At 44.3% G+C, this 20946-nt stretch overlaps 1 protein-coding gene across 1 annotated transcript in view; it reads left to right on the top strand.

Moving 5' to 3' along the window:
* The first annotated feature begins 613 nt into the window (after nucleotides 1–613).
* Nucleotides 614–20946, top strand: part of MXRA8 (matrix remodeling associated 8) — a 72620-nt gene continuing 52287 nt past the window's right edge. The window contains exon 1 of the mRNA XM_040427915.1: nucleotides 614–955. Coding sequence (XP_040283849.1) covers nucleotides 907–955 — 49 coding nt within the window. The 5' untranslated portion in view covers nucleotides 614–906. The remainder of the gene's footprint in view (nucleotides 956–20946) is intronic.

Below are 20946 nucleotides of genomic sequence, written 5' to 3'. Positions count from 1 at the left end.
AATGCTGTGACCACCACTTATTCCTATAACGAGGAGAGAGAGGTGCTCACATATCACACCCTCTCTCCTCACTGCAGGAGACAGGCCCATAGACTTCTATTGAGTCGTCCCCTGCAACGAGGAGAGTGTGTGATATGCGAGACCTTCTCTCTCTCCTTGTTCTAGCTTTCAGTGAGGATCTCAGCACTCAGACTTCCACCGATCAAAACCATTGCTATGTCTCTATGATATTTCAAAAGTTTTATGGAAACTCAATGACCCTTTCTAGGAAACAATACTTTTTGCCAAAGCATTAGGCCCAGCTTCCATTTAATAACCATCACCCCCTAAAAAATTCTTACTATACTTTTATACTGTTATTTTATACAGTTTCATACTGTTTACCTCTTCTCTAATCTGGATGGACCATAAATCTCTGATGACCGAAGTCGAGTGGCTCCATCATTGCTCAGCACTTGGCGAGATAAAAACAAATGCAAATAAAGCAGATAAATGGGACATCAAAAACAATGTGATGGGGTTGGAGTTGTGTCAGGAACTGCCTTCCACAGCTGGGACTTGTACAGACTTCAAGAATATGAATTCCAGGCTTAGATCAAGACAGAGAAGGGTGGAGGGAAAAAAAGAGGAGGTTTTAGAGTTCAGAGTTGTTTCTTGGTCTGTGTGCAAGTCACAAAGAGAGGCTGTAACAAGCGAAGCTGCTGGATATAGGATAGGGCTAAGAGGACAAGAAAAGGGCTGTAAGTTATTAGAAAGGAGGGAGCAAAACACCCAAACTGTTTTCTTAAGCAGATGGTGTGTATCCACTAAGGAGAGTCATTCCCCTCGGATCATAACAAGCAGATCAGAGCACGGCTAAAGTCAAGCGCAGGTGACTCTGGACAATCGCAAGGCTACGAAGAAGAAATGGGGGTGATCCACAAACTGCTGCTGTGCCAGATCCTTATTTTCCACAGTAAGATGTTCTGTAATTAAGCTCAAGTTCTCTGAAAGCATCTGTAGTGTTTGTATGCCTGTGATTTTCGTATCTCATGGACTTCTGTAAAAGATCTAGGCAACTCTTTCCAGCTGTTACAGAACTGGATGGTGGTGGGTCAGCTTTGCTGAGATCTGTAGATCAACCGCATCATGCACCGCTCGCCACACGGGCCATGATGCTGGCTGCAGAGTTTAGGCTATGCACGTCTACCAGAGAGGGTCTTAGTGCACCTATTTACGGCTCAGATAGCAATTCCTCAATGTAAAGGTTATACCAGAATAGCTATATTCACCTTGGGAGTGAAGGGATGCAAACATGGCTGTATTGTAACTGTCAGCATTATACTAACCTTGCAAAATGGCAAATTACACTATATATAAGTCTACTTTCCCAGGACAGGAGAGAGCTCATGAAAGAAATTGACTTTCTCCTTACCCTGGCTTCATTGGTGGTTGAGTGATGCCAGTGTGTGACCCCTGCTCCCTGAACAGTAATGCATACAATAGGGCAGATCGGGCAATAGGGCAGATATATGAAGAGCTTTACTCCACTTTTGCTTCTCACCACTTTTGAAAAGTTGAGAGTAGCGAAAGTGGAGTAAAGTTCTTCAACGTAGCCCAGACTTAGGGATGTACAGGAGTAAATTATAGTTTGAGTCTATGCCAGCTATGCCAGCTCATAGACCAAATTTATTAAGAGGCCTGTGGATCTGAATTAATTTAGCACAATTTACGCCTTCAGATTTTTCACTATGAATGGAGCGTGTTACGTCAGCCTTATGGCTCATGACCACGAACGTAAGGGCTCCATGCCCGTGCTGCGGTTCCGCAATACACGGGTCACCAGCCATGTGCATTCCGCATCACGGATGCGGACCCATTCACTTGAAAGGGTCCACAAATCCGGAGATGCGGTGCGGAAGCACGGATCGGAACCCCACGGAAAGCACTACAGAGTGCTTCCGTAGTGTTTCTGGCTGTGCCACCGCACCGCAAAAATTCAAGTGAATGGGTCTGCAATCCTCATGCAGCTGCCCCACGGCCTGAGCCCATAGTATATCTGCCACAGTATACTACGTGTGCATGCAGGAGTACATTGCACCCACTTCTTTGTGAGCAGCAGGGTTAAACACCAGTCCTTGCCACCAGCACTGAACCACTGGTGTACAATACAATACAATCTTATTAATCCCAAAGGGAAGTTAACGTGCAGTTACAGCAGCTTACATACAATGTAATACACATAACATAGAACAGCATCTACAAAAAGAGAGGAGATTCCAGCTTCCATAAAAACACCATATTCTTTATTGGCTCCAGTAAATCCGACAGTACAGACATGTATACACAACTGATGCATTTCGGGCTGTAGACTAGCCATGGGATAACTATGACTAGTGTACTGTACTGTCGGATTTCCTGGAGCAAATAAAGAATATGGTGTTTTTATGGAAGCTGGAATCTCCTCTCTTTTTGTCTACGGACATTGCTGCAGGTCTGCACAGAAGCACACAGGTGAGCTGAATCTTCATTTTCTTGTACAACAGCAATTACAAACACAATAAAATAATCCTAACTAAAATTTGAAAACCCTGACCTCGACAGGAAAGAGGAGGTAGTGTGGCAGGAATCTTGATTATCATTAATTTGGGTGATGAGGTAGCGATCAATATTTTTCTGAAACTGTTATGGAGCATTGTGACTGAAACTGTTATGGGGCACTGTGGCCGGTGCTGTTATGTGGCACCGTGGCTGTTGCTGCTATGGAGTACTTTGGTTGAAACTGTTATGGGGCACTGTGGCCGGCTCTGTTATGGGGCACTGTGGCTGTTGCTGCTATGGAGTACTTTGGTTGAAACTGTTATGGGGCACTGTGGCCGGCTCTGTTATGGGGCACTGGAGACACCCCTTCACTGTAAACACCCAGTTGTAAATTTAGCTGTACATTTCTATGGGGAATAATAGAGGAATGAGACAACAAAGAGTTCTAGGAAAATGTTTTTGATGGGGCATACATAAAATAAACATGTAAAGAGTGGTGACGGGTCCTCTTTAAGCTACTTAAGTAGCTGGATTTTCCGATACCTGTACAGGTAGAGTTGTGTCTGCATAGGGCGTTACACATTAGACCAGAAAGATCACAGTAACAGGCTGCCAAACATGGTTAGTAAAAAGCACTAGCTGTATACAGTATATATACCTGCTGGGAGAGGCTTAGTTTGTGGAGCTGAGTCCTCCAGCTATTAATGTAATTGCCGTCATCGGCTGCCTGCTTGTTTTCCCTGTGGCTGTAATTTTTGGTCCAGCTTGTATCATTTTCCTCTAGGTTCTATTATGTGCTTGCACAGCCTTAAGCATTTGGCAGTCACTGTTTTCTTCCTGCCCTTGGTGCAATGTTAAGGCTGCAAATTTCCAACTTGAAACATAAGCTGTTCTTTTATGAATACCAAGAAATATGCATATTTTACAGAGCCAAATAAACTCCAGAATAGAATAGTAGTCTGTAGCAAGCAGATCTCCTGCAACTACTGCACCCAGCATGCCAACAATCAGGAATCATGGGTTGTGTAGTCCATTATCAGGAGAGGGGAGAGGAATGATAGTAGCAAGAAAGGTAGTTCCGATACTCATTCTGACGCTACTCTGGGTCGTACAGTGATGGTAAGGGTGCACCTGTTCTTCCCTTCTGGCCACACCTTGGTTCCTGATGTCACATGCATGGTGTAGGTTTGGGTACCCTTGGTGTTAGTGTTGGTCTTGAGGTGCAAGGCAGGTCCCTTGATGCTGCTGTAGATGTTGGTGCAGTGTAACGGTGCAGGGAATAATGAAGCCAGGTTAACAGCAAACAATTCTTCACTAAAGAAGTTTAGGCACATTAGTTATAGTTCTCAGCATACAATAGATTCACAGGTGTTACAGAAATGTATTTTTGGGAGTTCTTACAGGTGACATGGCTGTACAGGTAGTTAATAGGCCAATATGTTCCTATTAACTACCTGCACTTCTCTAGCTGACTTGCACATAAGCATCCAGGAATGGGGGTGCACCACTTTCTTGCAATGCAATGCAACCTCAGGGCAGGCCCTAACATCAGATTAAGGTCTGCACCTTTTTTTAACAGGTTGTTGTACTAACAATGCATGCTTCCACAGTGTGGGATGTGGATATTCTTACTCAATATGTTCCAATGTATGTCCAAGCACCGGAAGAAAGCTCCTGAACAAATATTGTAGAGCCAATAGGTCCCCTTAGACCCCATGGCCCTGATTTATCATAGACTGGCAGCGTACTTTGGTCTGTGATAACCCCAGCCGACATATGGCAGAGAGATCTTTAGATAGAATGGGACTTACCATTCTATTCTCACCCCTTTTGGCCGGGATGTGGGCCAGTCCTGCTTCCTACCAAGCCTGCAGGAAGCGTCTAGTTAGTTGTTCTAAGCTAGTGTGGGATGCAGATGTGTGAAGATGTAGTAGCGAGGGGAGGCCCCCATCCTGCAGCAGGAGTCCTCCGGAGGAAACCAGCTCATAGAGCACCCTGACTCCTTATCGATTTACAGACAGAATATTGCAAGTGAGTCAACAGCCAAATGCTCCTCACTCCAGAGGTACTAGAACAGTCCTAAAATCCAGCTGCCAGACTAAAGACCCATAGATCACGTGTCCATTATTGATCCTCGGCCTTGTATCTTGGTGCATGGATTTCTCCAGATACTCTAAAACTTTTGATATTATGTACTGTAGATGATGGGATATTTAAACTCTTCACGATTTACGTTGAAGAACATTTTCTGAAATTGTTCAACAGTTTTTAGGCAGTTTTCGCAGATTGGTGAACCTCTGCCCATTTTTTTCTGCTGAGAGACTCTGCCTCTCTAACATTCTCTTTTCATACCTAGTCATGTGACTTAGTTGCAAATTGCTCCTGTAGCAGTTTTTTTACTTTTCCACTCCTGTATTGTCCCGATCCCTTTTTTGAGATGCATTGTGTCCATCAAGCTCTAATTTAGGTAATTTTTTCAAGAAATGGTAAAATATCTGACTTTCACCACCTGATTTATGGTCTGTGATCGATTGTGAAAAACATATGGATGGGTCTATGAGATTTGCAGATCATTGCATTCTGTTTTTAATAGCATTTTACAGCATCCCAACTTTTTTCGAATTGGGGTTGTACTTTTCATAGACAATGCAGGAATCAGACAGCAAGAAGACAAAATATTAGGGCAAGGAGGTAGATTGTCCTAAATGGCAAATGCCTAGAGGATTCAGATTCAACACAAATACAGTCAGGTCCATAAATATTGGGACATCGACACAATTCTAACATTTTTGGCTCTATACACCACCACAATGGATTTAAAATGAAACTAACAAGATGTGCTTTAACTGCAGACTGTCAGCTTTAATTTGAGGGTATTTACATCCAAATCAGGTGAACGGTGTAGGAATTACAACAGTTTGCATATGTGCCTCCCACTTGTTAAGGGACCAAAAGTAATGGGGCAATTGGCTTCTCAGCTGTTCCATGGCCAGGTGTGTGTTATTCCCTCATTATCCCAATTACAATGGGCAGATAAAAGGTCCAGAGTTAATTTCAAGTGTGCTATTTGCATTTGGAATCTGTTGCTGTCAACTCTCAAGATGAGATCCAAAGAGCTGTCACTATCAGTGAAGCAAGCCATCATTAGGCTGAAAAAACACAACAAACCCATCAGAGAGATAGCAAAAACATTAGGCGTGGCCAAAACAACTGTTTGGAACATTCTTAAAAAGAAGGAACGCACCGGTGAGCTCAGCAACACCAAAAGACCTGGAAGACCTGGAAGACCACGGTAAACAACTATGGTGGATGATCGAAGAATTCTTTCCCTGGTGAAGAAAACACCCTTCACAACAGTTGGCCCAATCAAGAACACTCTTCAGGAGGTAGGTGTATGTGTGTCAAAGTCAACAATCAAGAGAAGACTTCACCAGAGTGAATACAGAGGGTTCACCACAAGTTGTAAACCATTGGTGAGCCTCAAAAACAGTAAGGCCAGATTAGAGTTCGCCAAACGACATCTAAAAAATCCTTCACAGTTCTGGAACAACATCCTATGGACAGATGAGACCAAGATCAACTTGTACCAGAGTGATGGGAAGAGAAGAGTATGGAGAAGGAAAGGAACTGCTCATGATCCTAAGCATACAACCTCATCAGTGAAGCATGGTGGTGATAGTGTAAGGCGTGGGCATGTATGGCTGCCAATGGAACTGGTTCTCTTGTATTTATTGATGATGTGACTTCTGACAAAAGCAGCAGGATGAATTCTGAAGTGTTTCGGGCAATATTATCTGCTGATATTCAGCCAAATGCTTCAGAACTCATTGGACGGCACTTCACAGTGCAGATGGACAATGACCCAAAGCATACTGCAAAAGAAACCAAAGAGTTTTTTAAGGGAAAGAATTGGAATGTTATGCAATGGCCAAGTCAATCACCTGACCTGAATCCGATTGAGCATGCATTTCACTTGCTGAAGACAAAACTGAAGGGAAAATGCCCCAAGAACAAGCAGGAACTGAAGACAGTTGCAGTAGAGCCCTGGCAGAGCATCACCAGGGATGAAACCCAGCGTCTGGGGATGACTATGTGTTCCAGACTTCAGGCTGTAATTGACTGCAAAGGATTTGCAACCAAGTATTAAAAAGTGAAAGTTTGATTTATGATTATTATTCTGTCCCATTACTTTTGGTCCCTTAATAAGTGGGAGGCACATATGCAAACTGTTGTAATTCCTACACAGTTCACCTGATGTGGATGTAAATACCCTCAAATTAAAGCTGACAGTCTGCAGTTAAAGCACATCTTGTTCGTTTCATTTCAAATCCATTGTGGTGGTGTATAGAGCCAAAAATGTTAGAATTGTGTCCATGTCCCAATATTTATGGACCTGACTGTATACAAATGCATGTAGAGACCAATCTGAATGAGATTTCACAGCCTGACATTTGGGTTAAATTGCTTCTGAGCTACTTTATGTCTATATGTTATTATTTATCACGTTATCTAGATAGCAATAAAATTCCAAAAGACACACATTAACCAGTAAAATAAATTTTCTTATTAAAGTCACATGCACAACCATGTAGCACAGTCAAAACAAGTCATTGTGAAATTTGGGAAATCAGTATGTCTGAAGAACACCCATGTGCCGCAAAGGTTTCTATTTCCATATTTTCTGAAGTTAGGCCGGCGGCTGCATTGTTTCTGTCTCCCATTTTTTTTAGTGTAAGGCAGCGCTGAAGGTCCCGATCGTGGCTTTAAACCGCCACTTCGTGATCTTCAAAGGAGGTTGTATAAACAGGAGTGCACCCATCCAACAGCCGTTAGAAATGGCTACGAGGGACTTTCAGGAGTTAAATTAAAAACATAGTTCATCCACTTGAATGCACGGGAGCATTCACTCCTCAAACCCTTGCTCGTCACTGGATGCAGCAGGACCTGCACTCCCAGCATGATGTCACATGATCACACTGAAAATTCAGGTCCTGCAGTATCCAGTGAGAAACAAGTTTTTCTTGCGTGTTCAAGTGGATGAGGTGAGTATTTTTAGTTTTTTTGCCTGTACTATAATGGGTCGGGGGCTAAAGGGGCATTTTATAATACTGGCGGCAGAAAGGGTGCATTATATATACTGAGGGCACAGCAGGGGTTGGAAATCTGAAATGTATCCATTTTTAATGGGAGCTTTTAACAACTATTGAAAACTGATGCAAAATGGACGTTAACAGATAAACAGCCAGAAAATGCAAAATGACCAAGAAAAAAAATGACAGTATACCCGTTTTTAAGGGCTGTTTTTTTTCGTGTGAAGGTAGCCTAATTCTAACGAGTTTCCATGTAGAAGGAAGAATTATGTCTTGAGGCTAAGTCTATACCTGCAAACTGCTAAACAATTTACACTTTGTAGTAGACCTCGCACAGGTGAGTTTATGCTGATGTTACACATTTTCCTGTTATTTGTCATGTTCCTCACCTTACATATGTGCTGAGCTTTTAATTATTTTATGTCCTTAAGGCAGAATACTAATATACATTTTTTACATTTTACAGCGGAGAACACTGTATGTGGTCCAAATTGAAACTATTAAAATATTTTAAAATATATAGTATTAAAGGGGTTGTCCGAGTGTTTAAAACTGAGGACCTATCCTCAGGATAGGTCATCATTATCTGATCAGTGGAAGTCTGACTCCCGGCACCCCGCCAATCAGCTATTTGAAGAGGCCAGTGACATCACATTTACCAGCCACGTGGTCTAGGACGGTGCAGCTCAGTCCCATTTAAGTGACTAGGACTGAGCTGTGATACCAAGCACAGCCGCTATCCAGTAGTCAGCTCTGTATTTGGTAAGCAGCAATGAGGCCACAACCTCTTCAAATAGCTGAATGACAGGGGTGCTAGGTGCCTGATCCCGACCAATGCTGACCTATCCGCAGCACTATGTGAATACCTTTATTGATGGTGCTGTTGACTGCTGTACCTAACGTTTTCCGTTATCGCTAGGAACCATTATAGCGTCAGAACCTGAGGCCCCATACACAATCATCTGGTCTCTAATTGGTCAGTGCAGTCTTGTATGGGCTCCTGAATATTTATGTTACAGCGATGGTCCGTGTCCATCGCTGCCCTGCTACTTCTATTAATAAAATTATTAATTGAACTACTACTTCTCCCATTTTTGTCACCATCACCTCTCTGCTTGATCTGTGTATTTTCACAGCTGCTTCTAATAATTGTTAATCTGCTATAAAGTTGGTCTGCCCTCTGACTCCTTGCCTGATCTTAGGTTTCTAGTTTACTAGTTTAACCACTGAAGGTAACCACTGTCTGCCAATGTACTGAACTTCTGCCTGTTTACCGACTCTTTTACATCCACTGCCTGCCCTCAAATCAGTTTCATGGTGTGGCACAAATCCTGCCTGAACTGACCTTGGTCTATCGACCACTAGTATTGTCTGGCCCATTGGTGCTTCACACCAATGTCTCTGACCCCCGTGGGTCAGTTGCCAACTACACCGGGATTATTCCACGAGGCCGCGGCCTGGTGGTTCCCCTGCAGCGAAGGCCAGATTCCTGTATAGGTTTTAAATCGTGAAAACCTGGGGATTGCCAAGATAACATAAAACCCAAAGTCAAACCACCCATTGGTCCATACCTACTGCCTGTTACAATTTCAGGTTGTCAGTCATTACTTTGTAGAAACAGGACTTTATTTTATTTGTAACCTACTAATCCCAGGGTCACGTACTGGTGCAAAAAGCTGTGCAGATGTAGTCTGTTCATCGGTGCCACCGCCCACAAGGAGTATTGTATGGCACATGCCATGTGATACTGGGCTGACTAAGTAGAGGGACACTGGAATCCAAGTAGAGGGACACTTTGTGATCCGCTTATTCAGCTTATGGTCAAGGGGCCCAAGTACCTTGTCCTGTCAATTCTAATGCCATGTGTTCTGACATTTGAATATCAGGTGCATGGCTAAGAACTACTGGGTGGAACTGTCCATTCCTATGATATCTACTCATTCTAAATGACATAATTTCTTCTACATTAAGAAGAAACCTGTCTTTATTTCCCCGTGGGCAGAGATTTGGCAAATTGTAAATGGCTTGAATGCAAGAATGGCAGAGATAGCTGCCAGAGAGAATTTGGGAATGTGGGATTGTGCATGAATGTATTTAACCAGACAGAATTGTGTTTATCAGGGGAGAAAATGAGCAAAATGTAGCATGAAAAAAAAAAAAATCAGGACACGGGCTCAATCAAGTTCACACTTGTCTAGGCTTGAATAACAGATGGAACAAATAAAGAAGAGATCAAGACAAGGTGACTGACAGAACACCGATCAAGCTCAACAGGAAAATGTCAGTGTAGTGTAATATAATAAGAGGGAGGGAGGCCAAAAACCTTACACAAAGCAGCATGTAATCTGACAGTCTATTTCTTGGTAAAACTGCCCTGAGAAATCACTTATTATCACAGTCAAAATTTTCTGCAGAGCGAAGGCTTGTGCAGGTTAGGCTACTTTCACACTTGCGTTAGGAGCGGATCCGTCTGGTGTCTGCACAGACGGATCCGCTCCTATAATGCAAACGCTTGCATCTGTTCAGAACGGATCTGTTTGCATAACCATGAACAAAAAAAATATATATATTTATATATATATATTTATATATTTTTTTTTTTGTTCATGATAATGCAAACGGATCCGTTTTGACTTTACATTGAAAGTCAATGGGGGACGGATCTGTTTGAAAATTGAGCCATACTGTGTCATCTTCAAACGGATCCGTCCTCATTGACTTCCATTATAAGTCTGGACGGATCCGCTCGCCTCCGCACGGCCAGGCGTACACCCGAACGCTGCAAGCAGCGTTCAGGTGTCCGCTCACTGAGCGGAGCGGAGGCTGAGCGCTGGCAGGCGGATGCATTCTCAGTGGATCCGTCTCCATTGAGAATGCATCAGGGCTGGACGGCTGCGTTCGGGACCGCTCGTGAGCCCCTTCAAACGGAGCTCACGAGCGGACACCTGAACGCAGGTGTGAAAGTAGCCTTACAGATAAGGCATCTCTCACACGTACATAATGACATCTGTGACAACATGGACAGTGGTTCTTCCATAAAGATGTCCATTAAGTATCCATGTTTGGCTTGTGTGTCCGTTTTTGTCATCCATATTCCATTGACACTGCTAGGCTGAAAATTTGTTTCAAGAGAATCTCCTACCAATGATTAAGGTGCAATTACACGGCCCAAGAATCGGGCAGATTATCGGGAACGACTGTTCGTGCAAATGGCCGTTCCCAACAATCTGGCCATGTAAATGTGCCGCTGATCACCCAATGAATGAGCGAAAAGCAGGTGATCCTGTCATTTATGCAGGCACCACCAATCATAGTTTCTTGGCAGCAGATCGTGTGGTCTAAACAGCGATCTGCTGGTCAGAAACCATGAATCTGTATGAGGATGAGAGACCACAATAGTGATCCCTCGTCCTCATACAGTCAAGAAGATCACTGCTAGTAAATGCAGCGGTTTCCTTCACTGAACGAGCAGCCGACTGTCGGGAAGGAACGCTTCCATCCTGACAGTCGGCCGCTCAGGCGGCCCGTGTAAATCCAGCTTTAGACAGCACGATCTGCCGCCGGCAAGCGCTGGTTTTTAAGTATGCTTCAAAATCAGAATTGCCAGATGAATCAGCTTATCAGGTTATCGGTCAAAATATCAGCCAGTATAATACAGCCTTTACATACCATTTCTCTGCTTCTATAGTGTGCTTGTTTTGTATACTATGTGTTATATGATAAATTGTGAATTTACGTTAAGCTAACCCAGGCGGATGCTTTTGGAAATGGAAACGAAACAAAATTCATCTACTCTGGTGTAGTTTAATAAAGTATTTAACGATGGAGGAGGGGGATTTTTTAAAGGTTTTCTGCAAAACCAAGAGATGCTTAGAAAAACAGATTTTATTAGTAGCAGTTTTAGAACCATCTGCATCTAATTTGGAGTATTTGCACATAATACAGGTTACTGGCAGAATGAATACCCACAGCTTCAGAGATATTTTTCTTCCATTAAACCTGTATATATGACTCATTTATTTCTCTTACTGTACATGGCTGACCTGTGGTGTCCATGTGTCTGCAAGGTCGTATATACAGAAACCATGTGCAGTGGTCTGCAGCTGTCAGAGCATGGGGGTTGTTTCACAAGTCAAAACCCAAAAGCTGTACATATTGCACTAAGGAACTAAATAGGAGATGAAATATTCGGCCTTATGTATCAACAATGTTACAGAGGATTAAAGGGGTTTTCATGTATTACAGTATATAAAATACAATTGCCTAAATAGAATAATAACAATAAAATACACTGGAGATATAGAGGTTAAAAATGGCCACAGCCTACTTTATTAAATGTAAGATGTTACACGAGAACCATAAGCCCAGTCATAAACTCAGTCTTCAATATTAATAAATAAAAAGTCCATCCGAACCTAGGATGACTTGTACCCAAGCTAAACCGTTGACCATAAGAACACATTTAAACCGGGAGGGCAGGGGCAGTTCAAGTTACCCCACAAACACATCAACACAGCCTGTGGAGCCCCTCTAAAATAGCCCTTCTTCCCATCACCCGCGGTTTGTTGTAGGGGTTAATTACGCACATAACAAAACACTGTAAAGTGCATATTAAATATGTGTAATATGAATTACACATATGTGTCCAACATTGCCAATAATAACATTTTACAAAGGCCAAATAATACCGCTACACCATGACCTAGTCGCTAATAATCCTGTTTAGGCCCCACTCAGTGACTTACTGGTGATGTCTCCTCTGACTGGAGTCGTTCTTCTTTTTTTTTCTCAGTCCTGCACAGATCACCATGATGACGTTTCCTGACCACAACTTGTTTCTGCATAATTAAACACACCTATTTAGTATTAATGCCTCCATGTATGCCCCTATTTAGTAATTACCCCAATTTAGGCCCCAGTAGTGCCCTATGTACATATAATAGAACATAGAATGTGTCGGCAGATAAGAACCATTCGGCCCATCCAGTCTGCCCAATATACTAAATACTATGGATAGCCCCTGGCCCTATCTTATATGAAGGATGGCCTTATGCCTATGCCATGCATGCTTAAACTCCTCCACTGTATTTGCAGCTACCACTTCTGCAGGAAGGCTATTCCATGCATCCACTACTCTCTCAGTAAAGTAATACTTCCTGATATTACTTTTAAACCTTTGCCCCTCTAATTTAAAACTATGTCCTCTTGTAGCAGTTTTTCTTCTTTTAAATATTCTCTCCTCTTTTACCTTGTTGATTCCCTTTATGTATTTAAAAGTTTCTATCATATCCCCTCTGTCTCGTCTTTCTTCCAAGCTATACATGTTAAGGTCCTTTAATCTTTCCTGGTAAGTGCATTATCTTGCACTTATCAACATTAAATTTTAGTTGCCATATTTTTGACCATTCCTCTAGTTTTCCTAAGTCCTTTTCCATTTGGTGTATCCCTCCAGGAACATCAACCCTGTTACAAATCTTTGTGTCATCAGCAAAAAGACACACCTTACCATCGAGGCCTTCTGCAATTTCGCTGATAAAGATATTAAACAATATGGGTCCCAGAACAGATCCCTGAGGTACCCCACTGGTAACAAGACCTTGGTCTGAATATACTCCATTGACTACAACCCTCTGTTGCCTGTCCCTCAGCCACTGCCTAATCCATTCAACAATATGGGAGTCCAAGCCCAAAGACTGCACTTTATTGATAAGCTTTCTATGTGGGACAGTATCAAAAGCCTTACTAAAGTCTAGATAAGCGATGTCTACTGCACCTCCTCCATCTATTATTTTAGTCACCCAATCGAAAAAATCAATAAGATTAGTTTGACATGATCTCCCTGAAGTAAACCCATGCTGTTTTTCATCTTTCAATCCATGGGATTTTAGATGTTCCACAATCCTCTCCTTAAGTATGGTTTCCATTAATCTCCCCACTATTGATGTCAGGCTTACTGGCCTATAGTTGCCCGATTCCTCCCTACTACCTTTCTTGTGAATGGGCACAACATTTGCTAATTTCCAATCTTCTGGGACGACTCCTGTTGCCAGCGATTGGTTAAATAAATCTGTTAATGGTTTTGCTAGTTCAACGCTGAGCTCTTTTAATAGCTTTGGGTGTATCCCATCAGGCCCCTGTGACTTATTTGTATTAATTTTAGACAGCTGACTTAGAACCTCTTCCTCTGTAAAGAGACATGCATCAAAAGATTCATTAGTCTTCTTTCCTAACTGAGGTCCTTCTCCTTCATTTTCCTTTGTAAAAACTGAACAGAAATATTCATTGAGGCAGTCAGCTAGTTCTTTAATAATGTCCACAAGTAGTGCCTTCTTCACATATAATGACCCCCAGTAGTGGCCTCTTTATATATAATGCCCCCCCCCCAGTAGTGCCCTATGTACATATAATGCCCTCAGAAGTGCCATCTTCACATATAATGCCCCCAGTAGTGGCCTCTTTACATATAATGCCCCCCCCCCCACAGGTAGTGGCCTCTTTATATAAAATGTCCCCAGTTGTGGCATCTTTAAATACAGGGACCCAATTAAATATAATAGAAATAAATATGCAGGAACAGCACACAACGGTCCGTACTTCTAACCGGAAGATGCAACAGCCCCGCACCAGCCGTGGATCCAGTAAGCCAGAAAATATGTAGAAATCAAACAGCGGTGGCAGCATCTCCCATTACTTCATCTTTATTAGGACTTCACAGCATACAAAAAACTGAGCAACGTTTCGGCTGTACAACAGCCTTTATCAAGCATAAAAACAATGTAACATATATGTATATACAGTCTTGTGAAAAAATTAGGACACCCTTTGAAAGCATGTGGTTTTTTGTAACATTTTTAATAAATGGTTATTTCATCTCCGTTTCAACAATACAGAGAGATTAAAGTAATCCGACTAAACAAAGAAAACTGAAGAAAAGTCTTTTCAAGATCTTCTGTAAATGTCATTCTACAAAAATGCCTATTCTAACTGAGGAAAAAGATAGGACACCCTTGCCCCTAATAGCGAGTGTTACCTCCTTTGGCTGAAATAACTGCAGTGAGACGGTTCTTGTAGCCATCTACCAGTCTTCGACATCGGTCTGAGGAAATTTTACCCCACTCCTCAATGCAGAACTTTTTCAGCTGTGAGATGTTTGAGGGGTTTCTTGCACGTACAGCCCTTTTCAAGTCACCCCACAGCATCTCAATGGGATTCAAATCTGGACTTTGACTTGGCCATTCCAGGACTCCCCATTTCTTCTTTTTCAGCCAATCTTTGGTTGATTTACTAGTATGTTTTGGGTCATTGTCATGTTGCATGGTCCAGTTCCGCTTCAGCTTTAATTTTCTAACTGATGGTCTCACATGTTCTTCAAGCACCTTCTGATACACAGTAGAATTCATCGTGGATTCTATGATGGTGAGCTGACCAGGTCCTGCTGCAGCAAAGCAGCCCCAAACCATGACACTTCCACCTCCATGCTTCACAGTTGGTATGAGGTTCTTTTCTTGGAATGCTGTGTTTGGTTTACGCCAAACATGTCCTCTGCTGTCCAAAGAACATTATTCCAGAAGTCCTGGTCTTTGTCAACTTTATCGCTGGCAAATGTCAGTCTGGCCTCGATGTTTCTCTTGGAAAGCAAAGGTTTCCTCCTTGCACACCTCCCATGCAAGTTAAACTTGTACAGTCTCTTTCTGATTGTAGAGGCATGTACTTCTACATCAACAGTAGCCAGAGCCTGCTGTAGTTCTCGAGATGACACTTTAGGGTTTTTGGATACCTCTTTTAGCATCTTGCGGTCTGCTCTTGGGGTGAACTTGCTGGGGCGACCAGTCCTGGGCATGTTGGCAGTTGTTTTGAAAGCCCTCCACTTGTAGACTATCTTCCGGACAGTGGAATGGCTGATTTCAAAATCTTTTGAGATCTTTTTAAATCCCTTCCCAGACTCATAGGCTGCTACAATCTTTTTTCTGAAGTCCTCTGACAGCTCTTTTGCTCTCACCATGGTGCTCACTCTCACTTCAACAGTCAGGAGCACACCAAACTAAATGTCTGAGGTTTAAATAGGGCAAGCCTCATTCAACATGCAGAGTAACGATCTACTAATTATGTGCACCTGGTGTGATATACCTGTGTGAGATCTGAGCCAATTTAAGAGGGAATACATGAGAGGGTGTCCTATCTTTTTCCTCAGTTAGAATAGGCATTTTTGTAGAATGACATTTACAGAAGATCTTGAAAAGACTTTTCTTCAGTTTTCTTTGTTTAGTTGGATTACTTTAATCTCTCTGTATTGTTGAAACGGAGATGAAATAACCATTTATTAAAAATGTTACAAAAAACCACATGCTTTCAAAGGGTGTCCTAATTTTTTCACATGACTGTAAATACTAAAATCACAGTCCACCTCCTATTGTCAAAGCCAATCAAGACTCAGTCTAAACACACCCATATATCTCACTACCTATCCTTGCGTCGATCTCAACCCTCCTTTTATTACCATACTTCAATTAATCATCACCTGTGCTTCTCCTTCACCTTGTCGACAACATGTTTCTCATTGTGGTCTGCGTCCTCCATTCCGTACTGCTCATGTCTCGGCAACAACGGCTCTACTCTAAGTCTCGCACGATCGTCAGGAGCGAGATCCCGTGATAGCTGACGTCAGCTGTCAGCCGAACGCAGCAGCGCAGAGATCACGCCCACTCCATCGCGCAGTGCCAGAGCTAAGCATCGCGTTGCAACGGAGATCCCACAGTGCCAGTGCACCGGAACCGCTTATGGATCAAAATCATGATTCCAGGCCACAATAGAAACTTATTGTTATCACAAATGCGATCTATATCCATATTGCATAGATTAAAAAATGAAAAAATTTAACTACACATGATTGGTATTGCCGCGTCAATAATGACCTGATCTATAAAAGTATCATGTTACTAATACTAAAAACAAGACGGAATTGCTGTTTTTGATCAAAAAGACATATCTACCCAAAAATGATACCAATAAAAACTATAGCCCATCCCGCAAAAAACAAGCTCACACACATCTACATTGGTGAAAAAATAAAAATGTTATTAATTTTAGTATAAGGTGATGCAAAATATTATTTATTTTTAAAACAAAAAGGGATTTTGTGCAGAAAAAGTAGTGAAACATAAAACAAAACTACATAAATTTGGTATCGCCATAACCGTATCAACCCACAGAATAAAATAATCATACAATGGCGGGGGGGGCGTGGCCTGCCATGGAAGAGTGAGGACACCGTCTATCAGAGCTCCTCCACACCCTGGCATCATCTCAAGGCGACCTGCCCCGCTGCTTTGCACGCCAGACTGCCTCACCTGGCACCCCTCCTGTTCAGCGCACCATGCGCTCCCAAGATGGAGCCGTCAGCCAGAGCGCCCAGCCCACAGCAGCACTCCCTGAAGCGTGTGGGATCTTCTTTCCACCACCCGGCAGACGCCGATCTGCATTCGTGCCTCCAAGCACGGAGCCACAGGAGTGGCACACCAGCCTGCAGTGGAGCCCTTTGGACGCACACACAGGGAGTGCCCAACAAGTGCAGGACGGGCATGTCAGCCGGTGGAGACTGGAGCCTTCATCCCCTCCTCCGGCCCCTCTGCTACCAGGGACATCACAGGTCAGAACAGGGTCCTCTCCCAACATGCCAGCTGAAGCAGCATCGCCAGCTCCCAGCCCTGCCACTTCAGGGGACCATGTCCTGAGGCCTTCAGCTGGTCATTTTAGGCCCAGAAGCCATTAACTAAGGGCCCCACCAGCCATTCACCAGGAGCCTCTGTGCAGGCGACAATAGCCGAGCCCGGACCCCTTCCTCTGGAGCAGTACCTGGACCACTACCAGAGGTCACCCACCCAGCCTGAACCTCATGTGCCGTTCCCTCCTGCTGCACAGGAACCCCTTCGTCCTCCTTCTCACTCCCAAGCCCATCCTGGGCAGCGTCCCCGCGCTGGTCAACAGGCTCCCCGTGGGACGACCCTCGTCCACTTCCATCCAGAGCAGCCCCACCGGACCTTGAGGCCCAGACTGGCCCTGCAGCGGTGTCTCTTCAGGGATCCTCCGCATTTCTCTCAGCAAGGCCATTATCTTCTGCACCTTTATTTGATGAGGACTCTAGACCGCCTACGATGGCGGATTTGCATACCCTTATATGCTCTTTACCGTCTAAGGCAGACTTGTCTAACTTCGCTGCCGACATATTACAAGAATGCAAACGGGAATACTCCCAAGTGCGCTCAGAGTTGGCTACACTTGACACCAGACTCGAATCTGTCACGCAAGATCAGGCCCACCTGTCGGCAACAGTCAAGGCCCTACAAGACAAGGTCCAAACTTATGATGCACAATTTTATGCCCTGCAACAACATTTGGACGATGTAGAAAACCGTAGTCGCCGAAACAACATAAGGATCAGAGGCCTCCCTGAGGCTGTTTCGTCAACGAACCTACTGACCAAGATTGTGTAAATATTCAATGGAATCCTGGGACGCCCCCCCCAAACTCTCATATAGAAATCTATAGAGTTCATAGAGCTCTCAGACCTCCTCATCCTGATGGTGCTAAACCAAGAGATGTCATATGCAGAATCCACTTTTATGTCATCAAAGACCAGATCCTGTCTAAGGCCACACAAGTCTCCCCCTTTACGCACGAGGGAGCTCCTATCGCACTGCTGCAGGACCTTTTACGCCACACCTTGTCACAGAGAACCGCCCTGCGCCCATTGCTGGATCTCCTCAAAGACCGCGGCATCCCCTACCGATGCGGTTACCCCTTTTCTCTATTTGCCGGTCCCAAAGGACATACTGCTGTCATCTGTACTCCTGGGGACCTTCCTCACTTTCTCCATCAATTGGACCTTCCGCAAATTGAATTGGGTTTGTGGCCCACTATCCTCCCACCAGGTCCCAAAGCGCAGAGTCAGCCCGAGCTCGCCCATGACAGAAACATCAAGACCTCTGGACTGGTCGCACCGACACCTCGAGGACGAAGACAGCGACGACCCACGGGCCCTGGACGGGGATCCCTCTCTGCCGCCATCACTTGAGGGACTACCTACTGATCCAAAAGAGGGCCGTTAGCTCACAGCCATGATGGCTTTGCCCCTCTTTGTGCCTTTCACCATTTCTTGTTTCTTGTGCCTCCCTTTAGTAGGCGCAGTTTTAGAATTGTCAGTTATCTGAAATGGGATGTGGTAGGCCGGCTCTTCTCTGGCTACTACTCCCCCCCCCCCCCGTAGTTTAAGACATTCCCCTGGGGCGAAGGGCCTCAACACCCCCGGAAAAATTAACCCAGGTACTCCACCACTTCCACCGTTAAAAGATACATTTGTTTTCAGGAGACACACTTTAAGGAGGGCGCTACCCCTGGCATACGACACAAACACTTCACAACCTGGCACCTTGCAAATAATCCGGTGAACAAGACGAAGGGGGTCGCCATAGCAATTCACAAGTGCTTGCCTCACCAGGTGCTAGGTTGTACCGTCGACACTGGGGCCAGATACCTGATACTTTCATTACTAATTGGTGGATGTGAATTCACCTTGCTTAACGCCTATGCCCACAACCAAAACCAGGCCTCCTTCCTATCAGACCTAGTGGACACAGCCCTTCCATTGATCCAAGGAATGGTCGTTTTTTGTGGCGACTTTAACCTTACCCTAGATCCCACGCTCGATAACTCGTCTGGACACGCATATCTCCCCTATTCCACAATTAAGTCAAAAGGGCATTACTTCAATTGCAACTATGCGATCCCTGGCACCTCCAACATCTGGCTGATAGAGACTACTCTTTTTATTCTGCCCCTCACTCCTCCTACAGCCGCATAGACTACATTCTCCTCCAACAGTCTGCCCTAACGTGGCTGGAATCCACACAAATCAGAAATATTCCGTGGTCGGACCATGCCCCAATATTTTGTTCCCTGAACTGACTGTTTCTCACTAAAACTGAGTGGACATGGCGGTTAAATGAATCACTCCTTCTTGACCCGGTGTGTGCTGCTGATCTTACAACCACTGTGTCAGACTTTTTGGCTGACCACAGTGAGGACCCCATTACTCTCCCAATGAAGTGGGAGGCCCTGAAATGCGTCCTGAGCGGAATTTTCATTAAACATTGCTCCCGTCTCAAAAAGGAGAAAGCGCACTCCCTTAAACTGGCCCTGCAGAGGGTTGTCTCCTTGGAACTTGCCCACAAACAAACACTCTTTACCAACTATGCGTGACCTCCAAAATGCACGGCTAGACGCTAAACGTTTGTTAGAAGCGTCTTATAAACGTATGATCCAACTATGTTTCCTGCAAATTCTACGAGTATGGAAAAAAGAGTGGGCGTATGCTGGCAAGAGCTCTTAGGGGAAAACTGGCTGCCTCGAATATCCCCGCTGTTAAAAACCCCAAGACACATATGGTCCACACAACCATGGAAGTTGCATCCTCCTTTCATTCCTACTACTCAGAACTCTACAATCTGCCCCATGCTTCTCCAACACGGTCGGGTCAAACGCTTGAACCCCCTCCCCAGCTTCCCAAATTATCCGCACTAGAATCGGCCAGCTTGGAAACACAATTTACAGAGTTAGAACTTCAGGCAGTCCTCAAATCCTTACCAGTGGGGAAGAGTCCGGGCCCTGACGGACTCACAGCCAGATTTTACAAGTCTCTTGCGACCTCTCTCTCCCCCTTCCTGCTCCAGGTGTTCAATGCGGTGTTCCCAGGTCTCCCCTTCCCGGCGCAGACCACTGAGGCTCATATCATGGTGATCCCAAAATTGGGTAAAGACCTGCACCTCTGCGCCAGCTACTGGCCTATCTCCCTCCTGAATATTGATCTATGTATCCAAGTTACTGGCCAACAGACTAAATGCATTTCTGCCCTCGATTATCCACCCTGACCAGGTGGGGTTTGTGCCGGGACGGGAGGCCCGGGACAACACTCTTAAAACACTGGACATCATCCATCATGCAAAAATAAGCAAAATTACCCCTATGATCCTATCCCTAGACGTGGAGAAAGCCTTCGACCGCATCTCCTTGCACTCTATTCATACTGCCCTCTCTTAGCTGGGCATAGGCAAAGGTTTTCTGTCCAAGGTTCTCTGTCTATACTAGCAATCCTCGGCACAAGTAAAAATGAATGGCACTCTTTCCTTCTCCTTTTCTATCCCTAACGGGATGCGTCAGGGTTGCCCGCTGTCACCTTTGCTCTACATTCTGGTCATAAAAGACCTTATGACCTCTATACGAGCCAATCCAGACAGCTCGGGGATCAGGATTGGGGAATGCGAACATAAATGCATGGTGTTTG

The sequence above is a fragment of the Bufo bufo genome, chromosome 1, assembly GCF_905171765.1.
Source record: "Bufo bufo chromosome 1, aBufBuf1.1, whole genome shotgun sequence".
Lineage (NCBI taxonomy): Eukaryota > Metazoa > Chordata > Amphibia > Anura > Bufonidae > Bufo > Bufo bufo.
This window is presented reverse-complemented; position numbering and strand designations above follow the sequence as displayed.